Raw genomic sequence first — 23,159 nt, 5'->3', positions numbered from 1 at the left:
ATTGTACATGGGTATGTACATCTTCCTACTGTCAGACCTGTATCTTGAGCTGCTATGGTGTATTCAAGTATTGTGAAATAGCAATTGTGTGGTTGTAAAGAAGTGGTGTTAAACTTTGTGTTAAAGGCAAGAGAGACCTGACCTGGATTCTGACAGAGGAACACCTGCTTGTGTTTACTGTTCTGCCAGGATTTGACCAGAAAGGCATTTGAATATAAGAGGTCCGAGCAGTTAATAGGCTCTGCACAAAAGATGGACCTAACAGTGACCACATTACGTGGGTTTGATAGATGTGAAACCATTCCGCTGTGCTGATAGACATATTCTGTCTCAGAAGTAGGGTTCTTCCGACTACATAGTTATATACTCTTGAAACTATGCTAATGAAATTTCTTAGAATATTTTAATTATGTGTTTAATTAATCTATGTACTGTTTCTACAGTAGAATCATATAATACCCCAAGCTGAAACTGACCCACAAGAATCAACAAGTCTGATGCCTAGCTCCACACGGGACCACCCAAAGTTAATACACTCCTTGGATTACAACAGCTGGGGCCCTGACCACTGATGTAACCCCTCGAGCTGTCACACATCACTACTATGTTTTTTTTTCTAGTGATTTACTGGATATCTTGTGCAGAAGGATGTGAGATAAAGCTCTGACATCCAAAAAGGATCATGTCTGCTGGCTTCCCTGCATCACCAGATGGGCAGCCTTGTCATAAAAAGAGATTAAATTATTTTTAAAAGCCACATGCCAACTTAACTGTGGTTTGAAATCTTATACTGTTTTACTTGAATTGAAAAGGGAGGCTTTCCTTCACTTAATAAATGAGCAAAAAATAACATCAGTCTGTTGCCAGTATGCTGCTGAAGTCCTGGTGTTTCAGGACTTGCCTTCACCCTACTTCAGGGCACTTTGTTTATGTGGTGGGGTGACTGGATGGGCTGATTGCACATCCAGTCACTCCTTCTCCACAGCAGGAAAACCAGGTGAAACAACTTGTGGGTGGAGATAATGACAGAGAGATTGCTAACCAGTTACCAACATGGGCAAAATTGACAGGGCTTGTGGAAGATGAATTTAATTTATTGTCTGTTAATTATGGAGTTAGACAGTGAGAACTACACTGAAGTGAAAACACCTTCCTCTAGCCCCCTTCTTCCCAGGCTCTTCAATCTCCATTCTTCTAATTCCCACCCAAGCAATGCAGGTAGGTGAGCAATGAGGGTTCTTTCATTTCTTTTTTTCTTCCTCTCAGGTCATGGAGCTGCTGGTTCATCTGAATAAGAGAATAAAAAGTCGCCCAAAAATCCAGCTTCCTGTAGAGACATTGCTAGTTCAGTATCAAGATCCTTCTGCAGTGTCTTTTGTCACTGTAAGTGTCGGTTCTTCCAATAATAACTGCTGGTTTACTTGAAATAAGCAGAATATTCCTTAAAGCTTCCGCATTAGCTCTGTCTATTCTTCTAACAAATATGTTATTGGGAGGATGTTGACTTTTTAAGTATTTTTTTAAAACTATATAGCCTGGTAGGGGTGAAATTTGGTTTCATAAAACAGCTAAGTTACTGATTTTTGTTGAAATTACTCTTGATCGTTCATGAATCATTGTTGCTCCTGTTGGACAGAACCTGCTTATTGCGGTGGCCCCATTCTGCAAATTGCTGCCAATCCTCATCCTGTTGTATGAAAAAAGTGTCTTTTTTTAAAGCATCTGCATTTCTCCAAACATAAGGTCACTTTTTTTTTTTAATTATGTTTCTAGGGTCAGGACACTTGTTGAGCAAAAAAAAAGATTAAAAATATCTTATGGATTGTAAAACTGCATACCAAGTAGTTTCATTAGATGTTTTGTAAGACTAAGGAAGATGATTGTTTGAGCTGTGGTAAATCTATTGCAAATACCAATCATGAACAAGTGATAAAATGGGAGGGAAGCATTCTGCTCATCTCATTAGGCTGCTGCATCATACAGAAACGGAAAGGAAAATATTTCTACTTTAAAACTACAGTCATGTGGAAATGATCTCAGATTATCTGCAAACAAGTAGGACTGTCCAGAGTTCACCTTTGAGGAGCGGGTGCTGTTTCAAGTCTGCATGTGTTCTTCAGAGAAGCAAAAGAACCATTGAATCTAAAGACCAAATTGTGCTTTTGGCTGCATGCATCAGAAGTCTGCATTCACGGCTGTATGAGTGATGCATATTGTTATGTGCAGTGAGGTAGTGGGCTCTGAAAAAATTGAGCAACTGCCATCTATGAAGAAATGTAATGTTTCCCACTTCAGTGCTGTGTAGATCTGTTTCAGTGTTTGAAGTGTTCCTCCTATGAATTGTTGCTTGTACTTCTTGCCAAATAACTGCTAGCAGATGAGGTACACAGCTGAGATTTGCGTTGCATTGGACTGCAGCGGTGTACTATGACTGTCAGCCTTCTCCCTGCATGTAGGTGTCTCCTTAGTTCTTTCCCTTCACTGCATCATCTGACAAGCTAAACTTAGTATTTATTTCGATCAGAGTGGTAGTTGGGATGAGCAGATTGCGACTAGATCAAATATGTCATAAGTAGGTCTTACACTATTGAGCCACATGGAGAAAAGAGCTTACACAACTGTCGGCACCATTCTGGAATCATCTCTGTTAATGTTTTTTCTCAATGCATTTTCATTCAGAGGGACTACCACCATGAATTAAAGACTCATAAAGTCCCTCTGTTTTCAGCCCTCTGTGTTTATTTGTCTTTAACCTCTCAGTAGTGGTTTGTTGTTAGTTTAAGTGATTTGTGGTTTGTTTGGGTTTTTTGGGGGTTTTTTTGTTGCTTGTTTTATACAGAATTTGACAACTGAATTTGCATTATTTTTTTCAAGCATGTTGTTGAGCACACAGCTTTTTATCACTCCAGTTCCAAGCTAGATTTGGATCAATGGCAGCAATAAAAGATATTCCAGTATTCAGTACTGCTGTGCTCTCTTGTCCCTGGAGTCTGTATGGATTGCATTTGCAGCTTTTAAATATGATGATTCAGAAACACATCTCGAGAGAAAACTTGCCTGTGCTGATGACTCCGTATTTATTCAATAATGGGTAGCATTTTTCTTTTAGAAATAGATAAGCGAAAACACCGTGTTTGATTTCATTGAAATTGTAGCTTAGGTAAAGCTGAGTTCCAGCCTCTCTGCTGGGGCTGATTGCTACCCACTGGCACAGCTGCCTGGGGCCCCATCCAACCTGGCCTGAAACACCTCCAGGGAAGGGGTACCCACCGATTCCCTGGGCAGATGTGCTGGGGCCTCTGAGTGAAGAATTTCTTCATAATATCTAACATAATTGCCCTCTTTTTTAGGTTAAAGCCACTTCCCCTTGTCCTGTCGCTATTAGACTGTGTAAAAAGCTCATCCCCTTCCTGCCTGTAAACTCCCTTCGAGTATTGGAAGGCTGCAATGACATCTCCCTGCAGTGTTCTCTTTTCTAAGCCAAACAAGCCAAACTCACCAACATTCTTTCCAGTGAAGACTGGAAAGTTTTTCCAGCCCTCAAAAAGCTTTGAGTCCATTCAGCCTTGTAATTAAGAAGTTGGTCCACCAAAACAAAATCTGTTTCCAGCAATCATATTTTAATACAGAAAAGTTTAAGGACTGGATATTTCACATCATTATGCATTACTATGTTTTGTCTTTTTTTTTAATTATTATTTCTTTAGAATTTTACCATTATTTACGTTAAGATGGGATACCCTCGTTTGCCTGTGGAAAGACAGTGTGAATTGGCTCCAACTCTTCTCACTGCAATGGAAGGGAAACCCCAGCCACAGCAAGACAGGTATAATTCGTATGCTTGGAATAAATCCTGTTTGTATCATTTAAATAAAGTCATTTGTATGTTTTCTGAAAATATTTCTTCTTTTGTGGTCGTATCTTCACAACAGAAGCTGTGGATTGTTGTGTATAATAAATGCTTCTAGAAAACTATTAATTATGGACATGCAACTTAGGTTGAAATGTCCATGGAAGAAGATATAAAAATCATTCCTTTGTTTATTCTACAGCCCTGTTGCAGTATAGAGGTATTTTAAAAATAGGCTTGCTGAAAGCTCTTGCAGTAAAATCTTGCTGGTGTTAATGAGATAAGCATCATGATATTTGTTTTCTTTGGGAGCATGGTTTTACCCTGATCAGAGAGCAAGTACGTGGACGAAAGGTGCTTTGGGAGATTTGAGTAGACCAGTGTGTAAATACTGGTGCTGCTCTGTCTGTGTAGGTGCTTTATTGGAGATGAACAGTGTCAATCAACTTCTGCTGTAGGCTGACTCAAACTTATGTCTTTATACTAATTATGGATGGTGTAGTTCTGGAGTGTACTTTGTAGCATAATTGCAAAACACTGAAGTCTGGAGAATAGTAGTGACTCTGTCTTTCCAGGGGTGTGTGTGTGTATGTGTGTATGCTTGCACACTTTGTGGTCTAAGTTAAACACATATCCTAATTTATGTTGTGCCTTCTACTGTTTAATAGATCAAGCTGCTGGACTGAATCACTTTAAGTTTTGTTGAGATTTTTTTTTTTTTTTTTTTTTTTTTTTGCCATTAAGGACCATATCTGTTCTTAAAGACCTGTCTCTTTGATGCTAGGAATAAACTGCTGTGTTGTTGTGTTTTGGTTTTTTGGTTTTTTTTTTGTTGTTTTTTTTAAATGGTTGCAGTAAATGTAATTGTTTTTCAGCCTAATGCATCTTCTAATACCAACCCTTTTTCACATGAAATATCCTGCTGAACCACTGAAAGCAGCAGCTTCTCCATTTAATCTTGCTGAAAAACCAAAGACTGTACAGCTGCTTTTGGACTTCATGTTGGATGTTCTTCTTATGCCTTATGGGTAAGTAAGAGTTAATGTTGGTGTTGTCTGGTATCATTGTCTTCTTGTTGCATGAAACATCGCAAACTACACCCTTGGAAGCTTAATTTAGAAAGCGCTGTTATTTCCTACATCAAATGAAATTAGTTATATATTTCAGGAATATAAAAAGCAGGGTCTTTATCTTAAGAATGGGATCAACACCTTCCTTATTTAACAAAACATGGGGTTTTTTTCTGATTAATTAGGTATTATACTACTCTGTCCTTGACTCAGTTTGGATAAAAGTGAAGCTGTGTGGCATATGAGCTACCTTTTAAATAACCAAACCTTTAAAATAGAAACCAAATCAAAATGTTCGTACTCATGCAGTTGAGTTTTGAGTCTCTATCCTGCAAGGTTATAAGTAAGCATAGTCCAATGGTTTTTGGAACTTAACTTTTAATGAGATTTTCTTGCATCTGAAGTGTAACTGTAATGTTGTGTCATGTTTCTGAGAGCAAGAATAATTTACAGAACAACTTGAATTTTGTACATACTATTAGACAGGAATCTTCTGGTGTCTAAAATCAGTACTTACTCAGTAGCTATTTTCTACCAATTTCTAAATGTTTTTTGTTTTTGTTGTTGTTGCTTGAAAAACTCTTGAAGTAAAATAGAAATATTTCTATCATAGGAACAAATTTCTTTTAATCACCTGTAGATTCTGGTGGTATCATTTGGGCACCTTACTATCTTACATGCAAGTGGAATAACCTGCAAGAGTTAATTTTTAAGTTGTGATCATATGATGTTTCTTTGTGCAGCTCTACTGGAAGCCATGCTCCTGTCAGCAGTTTGAGGCCACATTTGTGTGTAGAGTGTGGCAAATGAGAGTTCAGAATACTCAGTCTAATTCTCTGTTCTCAGCTTACTTTCATCAGTTTGCCCAGGTGTATTCTGCTAGCTTCATCCCCACACTAATGTGTCTGTACCTTCAAGAGGTGAAGTCTTGCATTTTAATGAGACTTTAGTTCCTTGTGCTTTTGTACTTTGGCCAAGGATGATGACTAATTTTTAAATACTCAGAGAGACCATGATGTTAGGGGAAAGGAGAGGACATTATTTTCCAATTTCAATTTATTTCCAGAAGGTGCTCAGAGAATATCTTCATCTAGCCTGTGGCTCTGGTTGACACTCTTTTAATGTCTTTCTCCCTGGGGCAAAATGTTGCAATTGCTGACAGCTAATTTATACCTGGTAGAACTTCCTTAGTCGTTGCCTGTTTTTCAATTAGCCTTGCCAGTTTACAAGTGGTAAAGCAACCAGAAAGCCTAACTTTAGGGCTTAATGCTTAAAATGAAGTGTTTGCAATTATGGCACCAAAATTTCTTCTTGGAGATTTAGGATGAACATCTGTTCTTGCTGTTACGACCGCTTACTTCTGTTTGTTGTCTGTGTGCTAAATGCAGAACAAAGTATGGCCATCTGGAGCAATACAGTTATTGTTGGTCTCTTCTTCAGTTTTGAAGCTTGCTTGTACTGCTTGTATTGAGTCAGTTTCCAAGTATACAGGGAGAGGTAGGGTGATTTTTGCCAAGGTGTGCAAATATTCAGTTGCTAGACTTGCCAGTCTTCAAAATGACTGACCTCTGTAAACGTAACTTTTCCTGCCCCAGTATTAAAACTGCCATTTCCAATATGTAAGTATGTTTTTGTTGTCAGAAATTGCTTCCCACTACTTTGTGTTGCACATGTCATTCTTTCCCTTAGTAAGTTTGAAGTGTTTCGTAGAAATCATACAAATATTGCTAAAGCTTTTATATAACCTTTCCAAGTCTACTGCTGTCTGTGTATTGACTTTAACATTGCAGAGAGAATTCATTTTGGTTTGTAACCTGAGATGCTTTTCCCAGAAATGCAGGTGGACCCTTCTCTTTCTTAGCCAAGTTATTTGTTGTTTTGTTCATGGTTTCATTTCTTTTTTTCCAAACAAGTATAATGAGTTGGCTTGCAGGGTATGCTGGGGTAGATGGTAGCTTGTCTAAATTAATTAAAATTCTGTCTTGTGTCAGAGTTGTGGGTTGATGAAAGAGGAATGTGTGAAGTTGAATTGGTTATTTGTATTCCACCCATTCCAGCCTCTAATTCAATCAGCACTGTGGAGTGGTAAAGTCTCTAATGAAACTCTGTTCCATATTTAGGTACGTATTGAATGAATCTCAGAGTCGGCAAAACATGCCCTCAGGACAGGGCTCTTCATCAAGTACTATGGGAGGTCCTGGAATCCCTCAGCCACCTCCAGGGATGAGCTTTTATGCAGCCAAGAGAGTAATTGGAGATAGCCCATGGACACCAGAGCTGCTGGAGCAGGTACTTGCAGTCACAGAAACTGATCTTGGGGAACTGAGGGGTAGTAAAGAGGACGGCTATGCACAGAGCAAAGCAAGGCTGGTGGGAAAATTTTTAAACTAATTCTGGCCAGGTTTTCATTTGCCTGAGCAGATGTAGTGAGAAATGTGGATATGGTACCTTAACAAGCTTTCCAGAGTGGGATAGAGGCAGGATGTTCCTTCCTGACTTTGCTGTTAGGAAAGCAGGTATGACCACAGCATACTCTTGTGTCTTACTCTTAGACACAGTCAGGTAGAAAAATTTATGCTCCAAAACCTCCCTTTTTAGCAGGTGTCAGCAGAGTTTCCCTGATTATCATGCATATAGTGGGCACCAAGTGATTTCTTTGAAAGGGAATGCAAGAGGATGATGCTGTTGAGAGCATGTGAACTTGAGTGTAATGAACAAAAGCTAGCATTTCAGTCAGTTGAGCTGTTGTGGTTATTTTGACATATGCTTTCATGTCAGTAAAACTGCATTTACCTTCCACTTTGTTTAATAGTGTAAGCTGGGGATAGTGAAGTTCATTGAAGCAGAGCAGGTGCCAGAACTTGAAGCTGTAGTACATCTGGTTGTAGCCTCCAGTGATACAAGACACAGCGTGGCCACTGCAGCGGACCTTGAACTGAAGAGCAAACAAAGGTACAGATGTGGATATTTAGAAAAGATGATGGTAGTGTTTCTAATGATGCTCACTGCAGCTGAAGTAGTGCTCCAGAGAGGAAAAGAAGGGTACTGTCCCACACATAGCTACTTCCTGTTCACACGGGCTGGGATTTGGAGCAGCGTGCTCAGTCTCACAGCTGAGAAAAATCAGTATGCTCTGGAGCTGAAGCTGTAACTGCAGTCATCTTTGGTATTACATTTGGGCCATTCTCTTACTCCCTGGTTTCAATATTGTCCCGTGTGGATTACCATTGACCTGTGAGGACTTGATAAGTGATTCACAGCTGGTCAACATATATAGATACTGCCTTTCTTGTAAAAGAAAGCTTTCATTTGATTTAGCCAGGAGGTAAAGAGACCATAATTATGAAGTGGACTGTAGTCTAGAAAGCTTGGCAGCCACCATTGTTTGCATTTTTGCTTGTCTGCAGCTCAGCTTTCATCATCTGTGGATAATACTTCTGTCTTTAACTGTTCATGCAGCTAGGAAAATTGGTGTTGATACTGTTTGCTGAGTCACTGACCATGTGAAGTATGTTGGCTCATGTTCTAAGATGTGGAGTGAGATAAACTCGTCTTTGGAAAGTGTGGGTAGCTTCTCTATTACTAGAAGCAGGGAGCAACTTAACTTGGAGTCAGTTATGTAATGTGAAACTGTGTCCATTCAAGTCTGTTCATGTGCCTCAAAAGCTGCTGGGGAGATGGTTCTACTATCTGGAGAGCAGTAGGTCTCTCTGGTGAAGGAAGGCATTCTGTCCTTTTACTGACTGTCTCATCTTTCCTTTGGTGTTGGTATTCTGTATCTGGAAAGCAATGTGTATTAGGACAAATCGTGTTAATATGTAATGTTGAGGTTTTTTTTGAGAACATACTTCACAACTCACTTGTTTAGAAATTAACTGTTTTGCTGAAAGAAGAGATGGTTGCGTCTTCCTGAGATCTTTGAAGTATGAATGTCTACATTTTTGTTTCCTTTGCTTATTTTATGTAATCATGTGTGTTTGAAACAGTCTTTTCAATAGATAGTGTCAGCTAAATTGAGATATTCTTAGAAAAGTCATGGGGCAGAGATTCTTTCAGATCTGAAGGGACTGTGTTCTGATTTTCTTACCACTGTGTTCTCTGTGTAAAATGGATATAGACTTAATCAGTTTCCTCTAATGGATAGAATTCTACTGATAGATCCATGATGGATGAAAAGCTGCACATAAGCCAGCAACGTGCACTTGCAGCCTGGAAGGCCTACTCTATTGTGGGCTGAATCAAAAGAGGGCTGGCCTCATCTGGGAGAGGGAGATGGTTGTCCTCTGCTCTGCCCAAATGAGGTCCCATATGGATTACTGTGTCCATGTCTGGGTCCCCCAGCTCAGGAAGGATGTGAATCTGTTGAAGCAGGTCTACAGGAATGATGGACAGGGATTCTATCAGGGAATGTAGTTAGAGGAGAAGGGGTGTCATGGAGTTAACTAGATCAATCTGTGACTGTGACAGATGGGCAGTAGGCCCGTGGGCTGCCTGACCCCAAAAATGGGAAGGAAAAAAGGGAAGGGATAGGGGAGCTGGCATCAAGGAAACAAACAGAGCAGCGGCAGTGATCTAAGGAGGAAAACTTATTTTACTAACTATGATATCGGCATGCAAGATAACATGATATAATACAATCTAATTGAAATTGAGGCTAATAAATCAAGTAAAATAAGAGGGAGAGAGAGTTTTCCGAAGACTGAGAAACCTACTTTGAAATTGAAGGTGTCATGGCTTGGAAACACACCCATACCTGCTGCCAGGCAGTGAGAGAGAGAGCATCACTTCCGTATCGTATTTCCCTCTCTGACTGTGAGGTCCTCTGGGACGTGTAGTTCTTCTTCACTGTGTTCCACATGATGTTATGAAGTGAAATACCAATTGCAAAAATTACAAAACCATGACAGAGGGGAGTGGTTTTAAATGGAAAAGAGGGGAGATTTATGTTAGGTGCTAGGAAAAAATTCCTTAATCTGAGAGTGCCCAGAGGAGCAGTGGGTGTGCTGTCCCTGGAGGTGTTCAGAGGCAGGTTGGATGGGGCTTTGAGGAACTTGGTGTAGTAGAAGTTGCCTCTATCCGTGGCAGAGTGGTTGTACTAGATGTGGTCTTAAAGGTCTCCTGCAGCCAAAACCATTCTATGATTGTATGGCTGTAGTTATTATGTGGGCAAATAGATGTGTCTTGTAGACCATGGTTGAATAGTCCTGGGATTACAAACAACCTCTTCAACTGCAGTTTATGAATACAGAGGTATTTCTTAACAGATGACTATTTCATACTCAGTCAGTAGATTTCTTTCATTGGACAAGAAGTGAGAGTGTAGATTTCTGATGAATTATTTAGTTACAGTGCTGCAAATTATAGTTGGGATATGTAATCACATTCTACCTGATTATATACTATGTGGGAGGAGTGGTTAGAAGTCAAATCTAATAAAACTCAAGTAAGAGTAGAAATATGATGCAAAATGTCATAAGATTTTTTTTTTTTAAAGTAATCAGTGTTCAGAATTCTAAGTTGGTGTTCAATGTGTTTTCTTCTTTAGTTTAATTGACTGGAACAATCCTGCTATCATCAACAAAATGTATAAGGTGTATCTTGGGGATATACCATTGAAAACCAAGGAGGTAGGATTTGTGTTCAGAGTTCCATACATACTTAATTTCTGAAACTGTAGTTGCCCTATTTTATTTGTTAAACTACACACACGTTTCTTATATCTGTCACTTCCTTTGATCTCTACTTTCTCTACTGAATGTTTGTACTGTTGATTATTTTTTTTCTCAAAGAAACGTCTCAATTCATTCTGAGTTGCAGAAGGTAATTTAGCAGACTTGAAAGTACTGCTGTGCAACAATGCCCTGTCTTATTTCAGCTCTTTTTCTGACAGGGATCTGTTCTGAAACCAGAAATGAAACGAGAGTCAGTCAGTACTCGTGTTAAATTAAAGATTGTTCCTCATCTTTTACGATCCAGACAAGCTGCAGAAACATTCCCTGCCAACATTCAGGTAGCATGTATGTTCCTAAGCTGCTCTTTCAAATGAGCTTCTTGATAATGGTGGTGCTTGAAGCAGGAGAGTTAGAAAATCTTTGAATATGAGACTGGACACTTTCTGATCTGCTCTCTATTTGCTCTGTCAAGGTGGTTTATGATGGACTCTTTGGCGCAAACACAAATGCAAAACTGAGAAGTCTGTCCCTGCAGTTTGTGCATCATATTTGTGTCATGTAAGTAATCAGGAATGCACACAAACTGTTCTAACAGTTTGCCTGGAAGTCACTGTATTTATTAAATATAAGACTAAGGTCAAAGAATACTACTGTAACTCATAGAAATTAGGGTGTTTTTTTCTTAAATGTTGGGAGTAAGGGGGCACCGGGGTTGTGTGTGTGCTCACCCATGTTAAGCTGTGGTTTTGCAAAGCTGAGGGAACAAAAAAGTGATATTGACAGAGGAAATTTTTAAGGGATGAAGAAAATTTAATCTTCTTTGATATCTGTAATTTCAGTTGTCCAGAAAGTAAAATAAAGCCACTAGGCCCAATGCTTCTGAATGGACTTACAAAGCTGATCAATGAATACAAGGAGGTAAGCTGAAGACACAGAACAGTGTATCTTCATATACATACAAGCAAAAGATAAATGTCTTTATGATGGGAACAGATAAATCCTTCTATTTGTGTGTAGTTGCCTCAGGTGGCTTTTCAAGACACTTCTTAAGAAACTTTTGTTGTAAGAGAAGAAGGAAATAGTTTTAAAGGTCATCATAGGGAAAACTATTTTATTTATTTGAGTGTTCCACATAGGTGCTCGATCACTATTTGCTAGGTCTTGGGAAACAATAGTGTTAATAATCTAAAGAGTGAAACAATAGCATCCACTTCCTAGTAGTCATTACTCTGGAGCACACAGACCTCAACTCCAGGTGTGCGTTCCATTTTGCCAACCATGTATAGTGTGAAACTGCTGGCAGTGCCTTCCTTCCTGTTTATCCAGTGGGAGTATTACTATGGGAAGCATGTTAAAAACAGAATTGCAAGTGCTATTCTGGCCCAGAGAGAATTTGGTCTTTCCAGTGCAATTTCAGAAGGCAAATTCCTCAGGATACTTCAGTGTATCTTGTGAAGGACTGATTTTGCAGACCTCTTTTGCAACATTCCTCCTTTTGCTGGTACCTTTGAACCATTGGTTGTGATCCTCTGGTTTGAATTGGTGTTTGAAACTGTGAATCTCCTCTGCCATTGTGAATGGCATGAAAAAGGACTGTCTAGGAGGAAGTAAATCCATATTTAAATAAGTGGAATTGGTCATTTGTAGGATTCATTGCTCAGACAGCTTTCCTTCTATAAAGCTAGTGTTTAGGGTCAGTGGGAAGTTCCAGTCTTCCTTAGGTACCGTTTCGTACTTTTGTCTGATCTTCTTAGTTACCAGCCTCAAAATAAAACACAAGTGATTGAGATCAGAAGAAAGGTTTGCATTTTGTCATTGTTTCTAATCTTCTGTTTCTTTTGGAAAAGTGTGTTCTTTTGGCTCCTATCCGATGCTTTTATTCTTTGATGTCGTTATGTTCCAGGATTCTTTGTCCGAGAAGTGCCTGGTTGAGCGCTTTGGAGACAGGATGGAAAATAAATAAATGTTTAATTAGAGAACATTTCTATGCTTTTATGTGTTTCTAGTTTTGCTGAGTTATATACATATATTTATTTTTTTTGTTTATCATTTAAGGATTCAAAATTGCTGTCAATGGCTTATTCAGCAGTTGGAAAACTCTCCAGGTAACAGAAGTGCCATTTAAGTAATGGGTCACTGAGTGGGCTTTTTAGAGTAATGTGTTAATTGATCAACAGCAAGCCCTGAACCTCCTGCTAGTTCTGCAATAGAGTGTAAAGCACAGAGAAGAGGATTCTTCTTGATAGCTACAGAGGTGTAAAATGAAATATGCATTTGGCTGATAGCTTCACTAGAAGTGATTAATGGCAGCTCATGAATAATATATAGAATTTATAAAATGGTTCCACTCTGTGGACTGTCAGGAACATAGATTTTAAGAAATGTACAGCAAAGTTTAGAAGGCGTGTGGCTAGACAAGTGGTATGTTCAGTGCCTTGCTGGTGATCTAATTGCTTTTCCCTAGAATATTTTGATTTCCAGACTGTGTTCTGCTATGAGGGGTGTTCTGCTATGTGGTAGAAGTGGATAAGACAGAGCAGACTATCTGTACTAGGTGTGTTTTGTTTGACAGTTAAAATATGGAGTGGGGGAAAGATCAATAAAAAGTGAAACAACTCAATTTAAAAAGCCAAGACCTTCATGAATGAAAATATCTTGTTTCAGCCGAATGCCTCAACTCTTTACCATGGATATAGCACTGGTACAGCAGTTTTTTGAAGCTTTGTGCAAGGTGGGTGCTGACAGGGCTTTGTGATATCATTAGTATTTCATTCTGGCTTTGCTTAGTTCTTGTCACTGTACACCATAAAGTAACAGGACTATGTTTTCTACTGTAGGAAGATGCTGATACAAGGCTTGCTATTCAGGAGGCCTTGTCTATGATGGTTGGAGCATACAGTAACTTGGAAGGAGCCCAGCGTACTTTGATGGAAGCTCTTGTAGCTTCTTATCTAATAAAGGTATTTCCATACACATCAGAATTAAATACCTTGAAATAAGAGCTGTGCAGTCTCCTTTTTCCTGACCCTGTGTGCTGAGTTCTTTGGCAACACGCCTTGCTTTTCTTGCTGAATGTAGTATTCTGCCAGGAAATATTTGTAGTATGTTGTGGTGATGGCTGGAGGAAAGTTAATGCAGTTTTGTTTTGTTCTGTTTCACGAAGAAACATAGTGTCTACAATTGTGGTGTACCTTTCTCATAGTCTCCTCCTAGGGAGATTTGAGACACTGACAGTCTTGATTTTCCTCAGGGTTGCCCAGAGGTCTGGGTCTGAATTTTTAGCGAGTGGCTTTTGTATACTGGGTGTTCATATGGGTATTTAGGGTTACAATAGAGGTATATATATGTCTAGTCATTGCGCTAATAGCTGTGTAAAGGACTGTTTTCATGGTGATCACCTATGTACTCCAGCAGTCTAGGTCTCCAGGCAATACTTTTTTTAAGTCTGTTTGAAACCAGCAGAAAGAATAATCTTCCTGAATTAATGTTTCTGGTTGTGCTGCTGCTGAGCAGTTCTCTTTTCCAAGGGTAGATTATGTATATCATTCTTCATTTATAAAATGCATTCAGATACATTAGAATTAATGACAACCCTGATTTGTAATTACCAGAATTGTGTGTGTGTTTAATTTGCTGTTTAATTCTCCACTTGGGTATGTATGGGAAGCTAGCTTTTCTCCATTTCTTGCCATATGAAAAGTTAGCAAGAACAGTGTCTCAAAAATTAGATACTTTTTTGCATTAAGTTGGTGTGAGAGGACTGAGTGGATGATTGCTGATATACACAGTGGTGATTGCGGATCACTAGTGTTCATTTGCAATTTAGCCTTTTGTTTATCTGTTCTCTTTAAGCCTGAAGTTCAAGTACGTCAAGTGGCTGTGAAATTTGCTAGCACAGTATTCCTTCCAGATCATATCCCTTCCAGATACTTACTGCTGTTAGCAGCAGGAGACCCGTAAGTCCTTTTTCTTTTTAACTTTTTTTTTTTTTTTACTTTAAATTATTTTCATCCAATTACGTATGTATTTATTCTAAATACATATAAGAGGTCCACAATGAATTTGGATTTAATGTGTATTCATGTATATAGACAAATGGATATAAATGCCTGAGAACTAATATTCTGAAAATCAAATATGGTTGTTTGAAAATTGTCCTCTAATATAATGGCACTCTTGCTAGTCCTGTGGTCAAATGTTACTGCTTCCTATGCTGTCCTTGGCTTGAATTCTTTTTGTCATTTCCCGTGATCTGTAGCATTTGAAGCCAGGTTTGATGGGGCTGCCTGATCTAGTGGATAGCAACCAGCCCACAGCAGGGGGTTGAGCAGGGTGGGCTTTAAAGGCATCTTCCAACCCAAGCCATTCTGTGATTCTGTGCTAATGATCATTGTAAGCACAAAGTCAGATGTGTCGTGGTGCATCTGGTCACCTTTAAAGTTGCCATAATTTTTTTCCTGGCAAACTGTAGCAACATTTTTTAACCTATTTTTATCTTAAAAGAGTCTGAAACATGCTTTTATACACGTTCCCATTTGATGCTGAGGAGCAGGTGAATTCTTAAATTAGAGTAATAATTTCATTCACAGCTATCTGTTCTTGTCACTTAAACATCTTTTTTCTCCAGCTTAATTGCTCCTTTTTTTTTTATTTGTGCAGCTGCTGTATAAGGAAAGTTTAGCAACAGATAAAGCAACAAAGCAGTTTGTTCCAGTTTATCACTGAAGTGTCAGCGCTGTTTTAGGTGTTGATCTTCAGCTAAATAGGGAGCAGAAAACCTGGTGGGTGTCACCTGAAGCCTGCAGATAGGAAGTGATGAGGAATTCCATCCTGTCCCCTCACTTAGAGACTCCAAGTAGAAATATAGGAAGACAAGGATGTGGAAACTGGGATCTAAGTGTGATCATCAGCAAGATCTAAGATGCGCAGAGGTTGCCTGGTCCAGACTGTTTTATGGCAACTGCTCATCACTGCCTTTTTTCCTTCCCCCTCTCTATAATAAACAGTCTGAAGCTGCAGTGCATACTTTCTTTCCACTTCATTTCAGAAAGGCATTTCTCATTTTAGAACTGCTTGCTCTTGCTCAGTTTTGAGATCTCATTGTTCATTAAAGACTGTTGTTCATTTGTTCTGTGCAAATAGCATCTGTTTCTGATCTTTTCTTCTGAAAGGCGGGAGGAAGTACACGGAGAAGCGCAGCGGGTACTGAGAACATTTCCTGGTAAAAATGAAAAGGAGAGTTCTGGGAAGCAGATGCCATCCTTCCCTGAAATGGTTCATTATATTCAAGAGAAGGTACGGTCCTTCTGTCCTACTAAATAACAAGACTGATGCTTAGACATGTCATAAGGGTGATATTTCCCATCCCTATTTCCATTTCTTCTACCTTCTGTAAGTAGCAGAATTAGTTAAGATCATAGCAAAGACCCCACAGAGCATCTCAAGATCCGTGTTGCTGAGGTTAGTGCTCATGATTATCTTCTGCTGGAAATAATTGCAAGAAACCCGAGCATTAAGTGACATAAAGGCTGATCTTTTAACAGATTATTTTGCATTGATATTTCTTGTGCCACACATTCTGCACAAGGAAGCAAGTGTTCAGGGCTGGCAATCTAGCATGTTTAACAAATGTAATTTTGGAAGGGATTGAAAGCTTACTCTGATTAGGCCAGAGAAAAATAATACTGAGCTTAAAAGGGTGAAAAGGTTCCAGGCTGAGTAATAAATACTGGGACAAACGAAGAAGCGTGGTTTGTTGACTTGAAGGCTCAGTGGTTCATTGCAATTAGTAAAACTAATGGCAGTATAAGCAGTGTTTGGTGATCTTCCAGGACTCCAGCAGAATTATATGCCAAAAACAGCACTAATAAGTTAACCCTAACTGCTTGCAGTGAGAAATTGCCTGGGGTGGTGCTAACAACCTAGTCTGTGTTTCACACTTTTGTGAATAGTACCTCTAGTAAGCATAAGTAAGTATAGAAATGTTGTGAAGGTTCTCTAATAGTACCTTCTTTTTTATCTATCTGTGGTACAATTTTATAAACTGTTTTTTTCTAAACGTAAAAAGCAAGAGATCCTTGACTACAAAACTCTCACAAATGAGGTACTATTTTCTGAAATGTTGTGCTTTGCTAGTATTGTACTTTGTTGGTGTTTGGGGTGTGTGAAGGTTTAGGTAAGTAATTGCTTTTATCCAAACCACTGATTATTCAAATGGATTTATTTTTTTTTTAAAGAAGAAACCAAAATGAGTTTCCACACTAATAAGTGCCTGTCTTGTGTAGTTATTTTAATTTCAGTGACTTTTGCATTGTCACTGAGCAACAATAGGAATTGGCCTCGTTTAGTCACTGCAGAGAAAAACAAGATTCCTTCTCACCTGGTTGTATTTAAAAGTAATCATAATTTCAAGCCCTTTTCAGGACTTCCTTGCATGTCCTGAAGATACACTAAAAAAATCTTTGAGTTCCGTTGGTTAGGGTTTTTAACTGTGACTTTTCACATATCATGAACAATGTGAACGTTGGAGGTATTTGAGGAGTTTGTATGAATTGTTTAGCACAGCAGGCCAAGATGCAGAATGACTTTCCTGCATGAGTTATGGCATCCTTCTCTCCCTCTTCCCAAATTCTATTTTGAAGAGTAGGATTTTATCTGCTGAGTGTGGTAAGAAACTTCACACAGAAACCTTCTGGTTGGAAGCTTGAGGTACTCTATTTCTGAGTTTTAAAGCAACATTTATCTATTTATTTATTTATTTCCTCACCCCTTCCCCTCTGGGGACAAAAAAAGAGTACTGTTCTTCCTCAGGCCTCCCCTGCAGCTCCCTCCTCATAAACTGAGAATTTCCACTTTTAAGTTTTGGCAAGAAGGTAGAAATGGTGGACCTGCTGTACACTTTAGGTCATCTTTTAAAGTTTCCTCTGCCGTTATTGTTCTCATGTACATTTTCATTTGCTAAGTGAAGGATAAACAGTTGCATCTGCAAAATTTCATTGGCCTTTTGAGCATATTTGCTGTATGTGGGTCTGAATGTTCCACTATTAACGTACTCTGTTGTGTAGGCCTCTCACCGAATGAAAACTCCAGCTAAATATATGACAGGAACTGCAGCCTTGCCTTTTAATCCTGCCACATTTGGAGAGGTAATTCTGCTTTTGCTTCCTTGGATGTGTTTACTGTTCTTTCTTTACAGAATAACGTAAGAAGCTAGTAGTTAGTCACATTCCAAAATTTCCTATATAATCAATTGTTGGGGTTAAATTATCCTTATCTTATTCCTCTGTCCTTAAATAGAGAGGTCTGAACAGAATTTCCACAGGGGGCGGGGAGGAGTGTGTCTGGGAGGACTGTCCCACTGCTTTCTGAAGCAGACCTAGTGTAGCAACTTCTCAAAGGAAGAAACTGGCAATCCTCTAAGCCCCACTATGTTCCCTGGGGCTGTTCATTTCATTGCAGATTACCTGGCTTCTCAACTAGAGACAAGTTCAGATGTTATGCAGTGTCTATGTCAGTAATGCACTGAGTTGCTGTTGGATGCCTGCCTGATTGGTATTGGGTACAAGCTGACCAGGCTGCAGGCAGGTTGCAACAGCTTGTAATAAACAGCTCTGAACATGGTGCAGGAATTGTAGGACTGTATGCTTATACAAGCATACTGCAGGAAGTGATCCTAAGATTTCTTGCACCTTGTATATGCATCTGTATCATTGCTGGCTGCTCTGTCTTGAGCTTATTAATAAACTGACTTGTTTCAGTTACGCTTAATATAGCCTATTCCTTGCTCTTCTTTTGTCCCTTTAAGTTTCCTGAGTGCTCTTATATTCATTCATATGGATCTTTTGTTTACTTAGATAGTCCTGTACCTGCGGATGTGTCTCGCTCACAGTGCAGGTGTGGTACCAACCTCACAGAGCTTGGCAGATATGCAAGACCATGCCCCAGCCATTGGACGTTACATAAGAAACCTCATGTCTGGCAACCATATATCTTTCTCTTCCACTTCCTCCTCCAAAAGTGCAGAAACCAATCCTGTACAGATATATATTGGCCTACTTCAGCAGCTCTTAGCTGGTGTTGGAGGTAAGAGCACCATCTTTATGAAGTAGTTCACTAGAAATGAATGCCCATTGCTTTGAATTGCAGAGTTGCAACACAGGCTATGTACTCTTTGGTGTAAACTTGCTCTCTTCTATGCTTCTGAGCAGGTGGGAGGTAGTAGGACAGTAAAGTCTCAGCAGCAGTTGACGTAATGTTCTAAAATTGTGAACCCACTGCCTGCAGTGGTTTCCTTGCCTGTGAATGTTGTCTTCCTCATTCTGATAACTATTCATGACAAAAATCATCTTAAAGCATTCGATTGCTTTCAGAAAAAGTTTCTACCACCATGTTTGCTACTATTAGTTTATCTAGTATCTCTAAGAAATGCAATACCCTGGCATTATGTGTTGTTTGTTATCCCTAGTGAGTTGCCAGCAGGTACTTTGAAATACCTGATATATTTTGCAGCTTTTTATTGAGGATTGCTTGATTCTTGTAAGTAACTTGATTCTTTAATTCCTCTTTAGGTTTGCCAGTCATGTATTGTCTTCTGGAAGTTGTTTCAGTATATCCAGAGAAGCTAGCGAGCAGATTTGTAGACAAAATGGATTGGATAAGGGTGTGTTGAAACCTGCTGCTTTTGTTCATTCTTTTTTTCTGGGGAGGCGGGGAGAGAAAGCTGAGGAGGGAGCATGTTAGTGGCATTTGGCATTTTTCCCATGATGAAATGGAACTTTATTTGTCAAGTACACACTTAATTTAAAACGTTATTTCTACCTGAAGTGAACACCACCTCATTCAGAGTGGGAAAAAGTTTTGTTTTTGGTACTCTGATGTTATTGTTTTTGCTCATTTACTTATGCATTATGTGTAACATGTCACTGATCCTCCTGGAACAATCAGTCACTATTTCCCTTGATCAGAAATCTAAACAGTAAAAGAAAACCAAGAACATAATTCTGGCAAGTTTCTGAAGGAACTGTGTATAAATGGGAATGTTCCAGTTAGAAGATGTAAAAGTCTTATCAGAAAATGAGATTAGTAGGTTTATAATTATTTTAGAGCCTGTCCTATGGAGTGTTGTTTTTATGTTATTCTTTTTTTTATTAGCTCCTTACAAAGAGTTGATAAACTGAACCCTACTAAGGATTAATCCAAAGAGAACTCACCTTTGTTTGGATGCTTTTCTTTTTGTGATCCTGTTTAAGCATCCAGGATCTGCTTACAGATCTCTTACAGATTGCCACTTCTTCCTTTTGGGGAATCTGTCAGAAGGAAAACCTAAAACATATCCTAATAATTTCTTCTAGTGAAACCTGTGCTGCACTGAATGCAAATGACTTCACCTTATTTAAGTGCAAATATCACCCTCAAAGAAGAGGTTTAAAAACATTTTTCTCTTCATTATTGCTTCTCATTTGCAGGAAAACCTTTTTATTTGGCCTCATATCCATTTGCGAGCTTCTAGGGATGATAACTGATATGACCAAGTTTCTAGTTATAAATCATCCTTTGTGATTTCACTATGCCAAGTGGAAGGAACAGTTCCAGGAGCTTGTTAGAAGCCAGCAACATGATCTGATACATGTTTTCAGCTGAAGTTGGAGTTATATTTCAAGAGCCTAACAGATCTCATATCTTGTTTGTTGTTTTTTGTTTTTTTTCCACTTGGCTCATGTCTGTATCACTTCTGGTGATCTGAATCATTCAGAGCTTAAAATATGAGTTTTTCACAAGAGTGTGTTGCATTATGCACATAATCTTACCTCTCCCATTAGTTTCATATAATCAAATGGCCCAAGGCTTCAAAAAGTTCAGCTTTTTAACAATTTGAATGACAATTGACCTCTTATACAAAATGGATAAATTTACACAGCAATATCCTCAAAGCTGTGCATTATTTGTTGTTGCTTTTTTTGTGTGTGTGTGTGTGTGTGTGTGTATGCCACCATTGTATTTATGTGGTTTGACCTCTATGGCTTTTTCTATTTGATTAATAAAAAAGAAAATTGAAACCTGTGGTAGGTTGGAGGGGGATAGGGGGTGGAAACAGTGTCTTTGTGGTTCTGCAAGTTTGGTGGGTGTTCTTGTTTATTTCTTTGTAAGTTCCACGTGGATGTGAAGTATGGAAGCTTTTCTCTGAAAACAGAATTCAGCAAAGCATTCAGTGTGCTGTTTATTTTAGAGTTGGTGAGTAGCCCTTCTGGGGCTACTGGTAATGTTCCTGCTAAAAGTTAATATGTAATCAATGCTTTGTACTGAGTGCTTTGTTTCTTACTAAATGATAATACTCTAAATTTGAAGAATTTAATGCTGTTTATGCCACTGCATGGCTGTTGTAGCTGTAAGTACGGAACTCTGCATGAACAGACTGTTTAAGTAGTTGATTTCATGTTTTGTTTCTTAATGAAAACTCTTGCAGAGCCTGATGAACACAAACAAAGAAGAAATGCGTGAGCTCGCTGCCCTGTTCTATTCTGTAGTGCTGTCTACAATGTCTGGAAATGAGCTTAGGGCCTCTGTGGAGCAACTGATCAAGATGACAAAAGACAATCATGTAACTACCTTCCTTTGTCTGCTTCCTGCTGGGCTTTTCAGTGTCATGTAACTGATGGGAAATCTGAACCTCTTACAGTGTGTTCAGGATGTATTAGCCTTAATCTGAGTGTAAAATTAACTAGCTGGCTTCTAGGTAGGTGTTGGAAGGGATTTTTGCTGTTGGTGAGTGGAACAGATCTGTAAATAAATTAATCCCTGAAGCTGTTGTTCAGTTTAATAAGCGTTTCTTGAGACACTTCTCATAAAGTAGAGCCACTGCAGTCACAACACTTACCAGTTTTACTCCCTTAGATATACCTTGTCTCACTGAATGGTAACAGATCAAATTGCTTATCACCAGCACTTTCCTAATTCTGTATTAGTGAGCAATTTAAGGCACCCACAGAAAGAGGAAGATCTTGGCTTCTTACTCATTCCCCTTCCCTAGCTAAGCCACTGGCTGTACAGCATCTCATTTTCTTGGGGCTTGATTGAAGCCTAGCTTCTACTCACCCCACAGAGGACTGCTCAGCAGCCCTCCAACTCCCCAGCACTTTCTCCCACCCACATGGTGGCTTTCTTTCACTTTTCATCCATCTATCCATCTCCCTCCCCTTGTCCTGATCTTTCTCCTTTTTTTTTTTTTTTTTCTCCAGAGAGATGAATAAGGGGCATATTTCTTTGCCAATGTGTCTTGAATTCTGAAAATTAGGGAAAGTATCAGTATGTCTAAGTCACTTTTTCCCAAAGGTTTTCAATCTCATTTTCTCTGCACAAGTTAGTGAGGCTCCATTTTATGTTTCAGGATCCAAACCAATGCTGACAAGAGGTTCTGGTTATTTTATGTGTTAATTAACAGACCTGGTTTGAGTCTTTGAAAGCTGGCCATGACTTAAGGCCACATCATTGGGCAGCTGTACATAGGGTGCAGCTTCTGCAGTAGCAGAGCCAGCTCCTTTCTGTCCCAGTGGTCTGCTTACCAGAAGGCCATGAAGCCATGGCTGATTTTCTGCAGACTCTGGATTACAGAGAAGAGGAGTGTGATCTTAACACCTCACATTTTGTTGTTTTAGCACACATTTTTGCTGGTTTCTTGTGAACATATAAAAACAGTTCAGGCTGTGCTGATAAGGGTAACAGAGATCTTCAGTGGTTCAATAGGAACTGCATTGTAGGTGGCTAGCTGAAGTGTGGAGGGGAAAGGGACCCCTTTTAATGGTCTAGCCTCCAGGGGAAGACTTTAGGAATGTGAGTTTTGATGCTAAATTCTATGTCTGTCCTCCCCAGTCTAATAGTTTTAATTTATCCTAAAGGACTCCATCAGAGAGCACTAGCAATATCAAACTCTTGGTGTACTGTGTGTTAGAACTCAGCTTTCTTCCAGGTGCCTTCCCAGCTGGATCATCTATTTGTGTTCTTAACTCAGTGCTTTGTGGAAAGTGTTACTTACTTTGAAAATAAGATTTTTTTTGCACTATTGATGTTGTCTGTAGAGCCCGGAGGTCCAACATGGATCCTTGTTGGCTTTGGGATTTACAATAGGAAGGTACTTGGCCAAAGGGAAAATCAGAGCAATGGAGCTACGTGACATAGAACAGCCAAACACTGCAGTCATGCCGGAGCAAGAGCAGATTGTAAAGTCAACAACAGAGACAATAGGTAACTTACCACCTGACACTTTGCTGCATGTAACAGTTGTTTGTAAACTGCCCCAGACTGAGGGCCTCTCTAAGATATTCAGCCTGAAGATAGTATTAATCTTGAGTTCACTTTGTATGATAAAATTTACAGCCTATGAAATTACCATGTAATTAGGTGAATGGATGCGAACCTTTTCAACTGCAGTTAGATGGACTCTTAGCTCACTGATCTACATAGCCCAATTAGCAGTGATACTACTGCCAAGACTCCTTCTGGTGTCTCCTCACCTTTTGTTTTTGTTGGAGTATAATGCTTCCTACCAGTTGTAAAGGAAATAAGCGCCTTGCT

At 39.2% G+C, this 23,159-nt stretch overlaps 1 protein-coding gene across 3 annotated transcripts in view; it reads left to right on the top strand.

Moving 5' to 3' along the window:
- Positions 1-23,159, top strand: part of ECPAS (Ecm29 proteasome adaptor and scaffold) — a 60,592-nt gene that overhangs the window by 11,450 nt on the left and 25,983 nt on the right. For 2 of the 3 annotated variants that reach the window (XM_072359677.1, XM_072359676.1), the window contains exons 3-21: positions 1,267-1,383; positions 3,708-3,826; positions 4,726-4,878; positions 7,041-7,209; positions 7,733-7,872; positions 10,466-10,547; positions 10,811-10,930; positions 11,065-11,150; positions 11,432-11,510; positions 12,648-12,697; positions 13,257-13,323; positions 13,430-13,552; positions 14,445-14,548; positions 15,764-15,887; positions 17,657-17,737; positions 18,446-18,674; positions 19,160-19,251; positions 21,055-21,189; positions 22,664-22,829. In XM_072359677.1, coding sequence (XP_072215778.1) covers positions 1,267-1,383; positions 3,708-3,826; positions 4,726-4,878; positions 7,041-7,209; positions 7,733-7,872; positions 10,466-10,547; positions 10,811-10,930; positions 11,065-11,150; positions 11,432-11,510; positions 12,648-12,697; positions 13,257-13,323; positions 13,430-13,552; positions 14,445-14,548; positions 15,764-15,887; positions 17,657-17,737; positions 18,446-18,674; positions 19,160-19,251; positions 21,055-21,189; positions 22,664-22,829 — 2,236 coding nt within the window. Of the gene's footprint in view, positions 1-1,266; positions 1,384-3,707; positions 3,827-4,725; positions 4,879-7,040; positions 7,210-7,732; positions 7,873-10,465; positions 10,548-10,810; positions 10,931-11,064; positions 11,151-11,431; positions 11,511-12,647; positions 12,698-13,256; positions 13,324-13,429; positions 13,553-14,444; positions 14,549-15,763; positions 15,888-17,656; positions 17,738-18,445; positions 18,675-19,159; positions 19,252-21,054; positions 21,190-22,663; positions 22,830-23,159 lie in introns of those variants that run through there. The other variant, XM_072359678.1, reaches the window with a different exon arrangement.

This window comes from Excalfactoria chinensis, chromosome Z (assembly GCF_039878825.1).
Source record: "Excalfactoria chinensis isolate bCotChi1 chromosome Z, bCotChi1.hap2, whole genome shotgun sequence".
NCBI lineage: Eukaryota > Metazoa > Chordata > Aves > Galliformes > Phasianidae > Excalfactoria > Excalfactoria chinensis.
The sequence above is the reverse complement of the archived record's forward strand: the minus strand, read 5'-3'. Positions and strand labels throughout refer to the sequence as shown.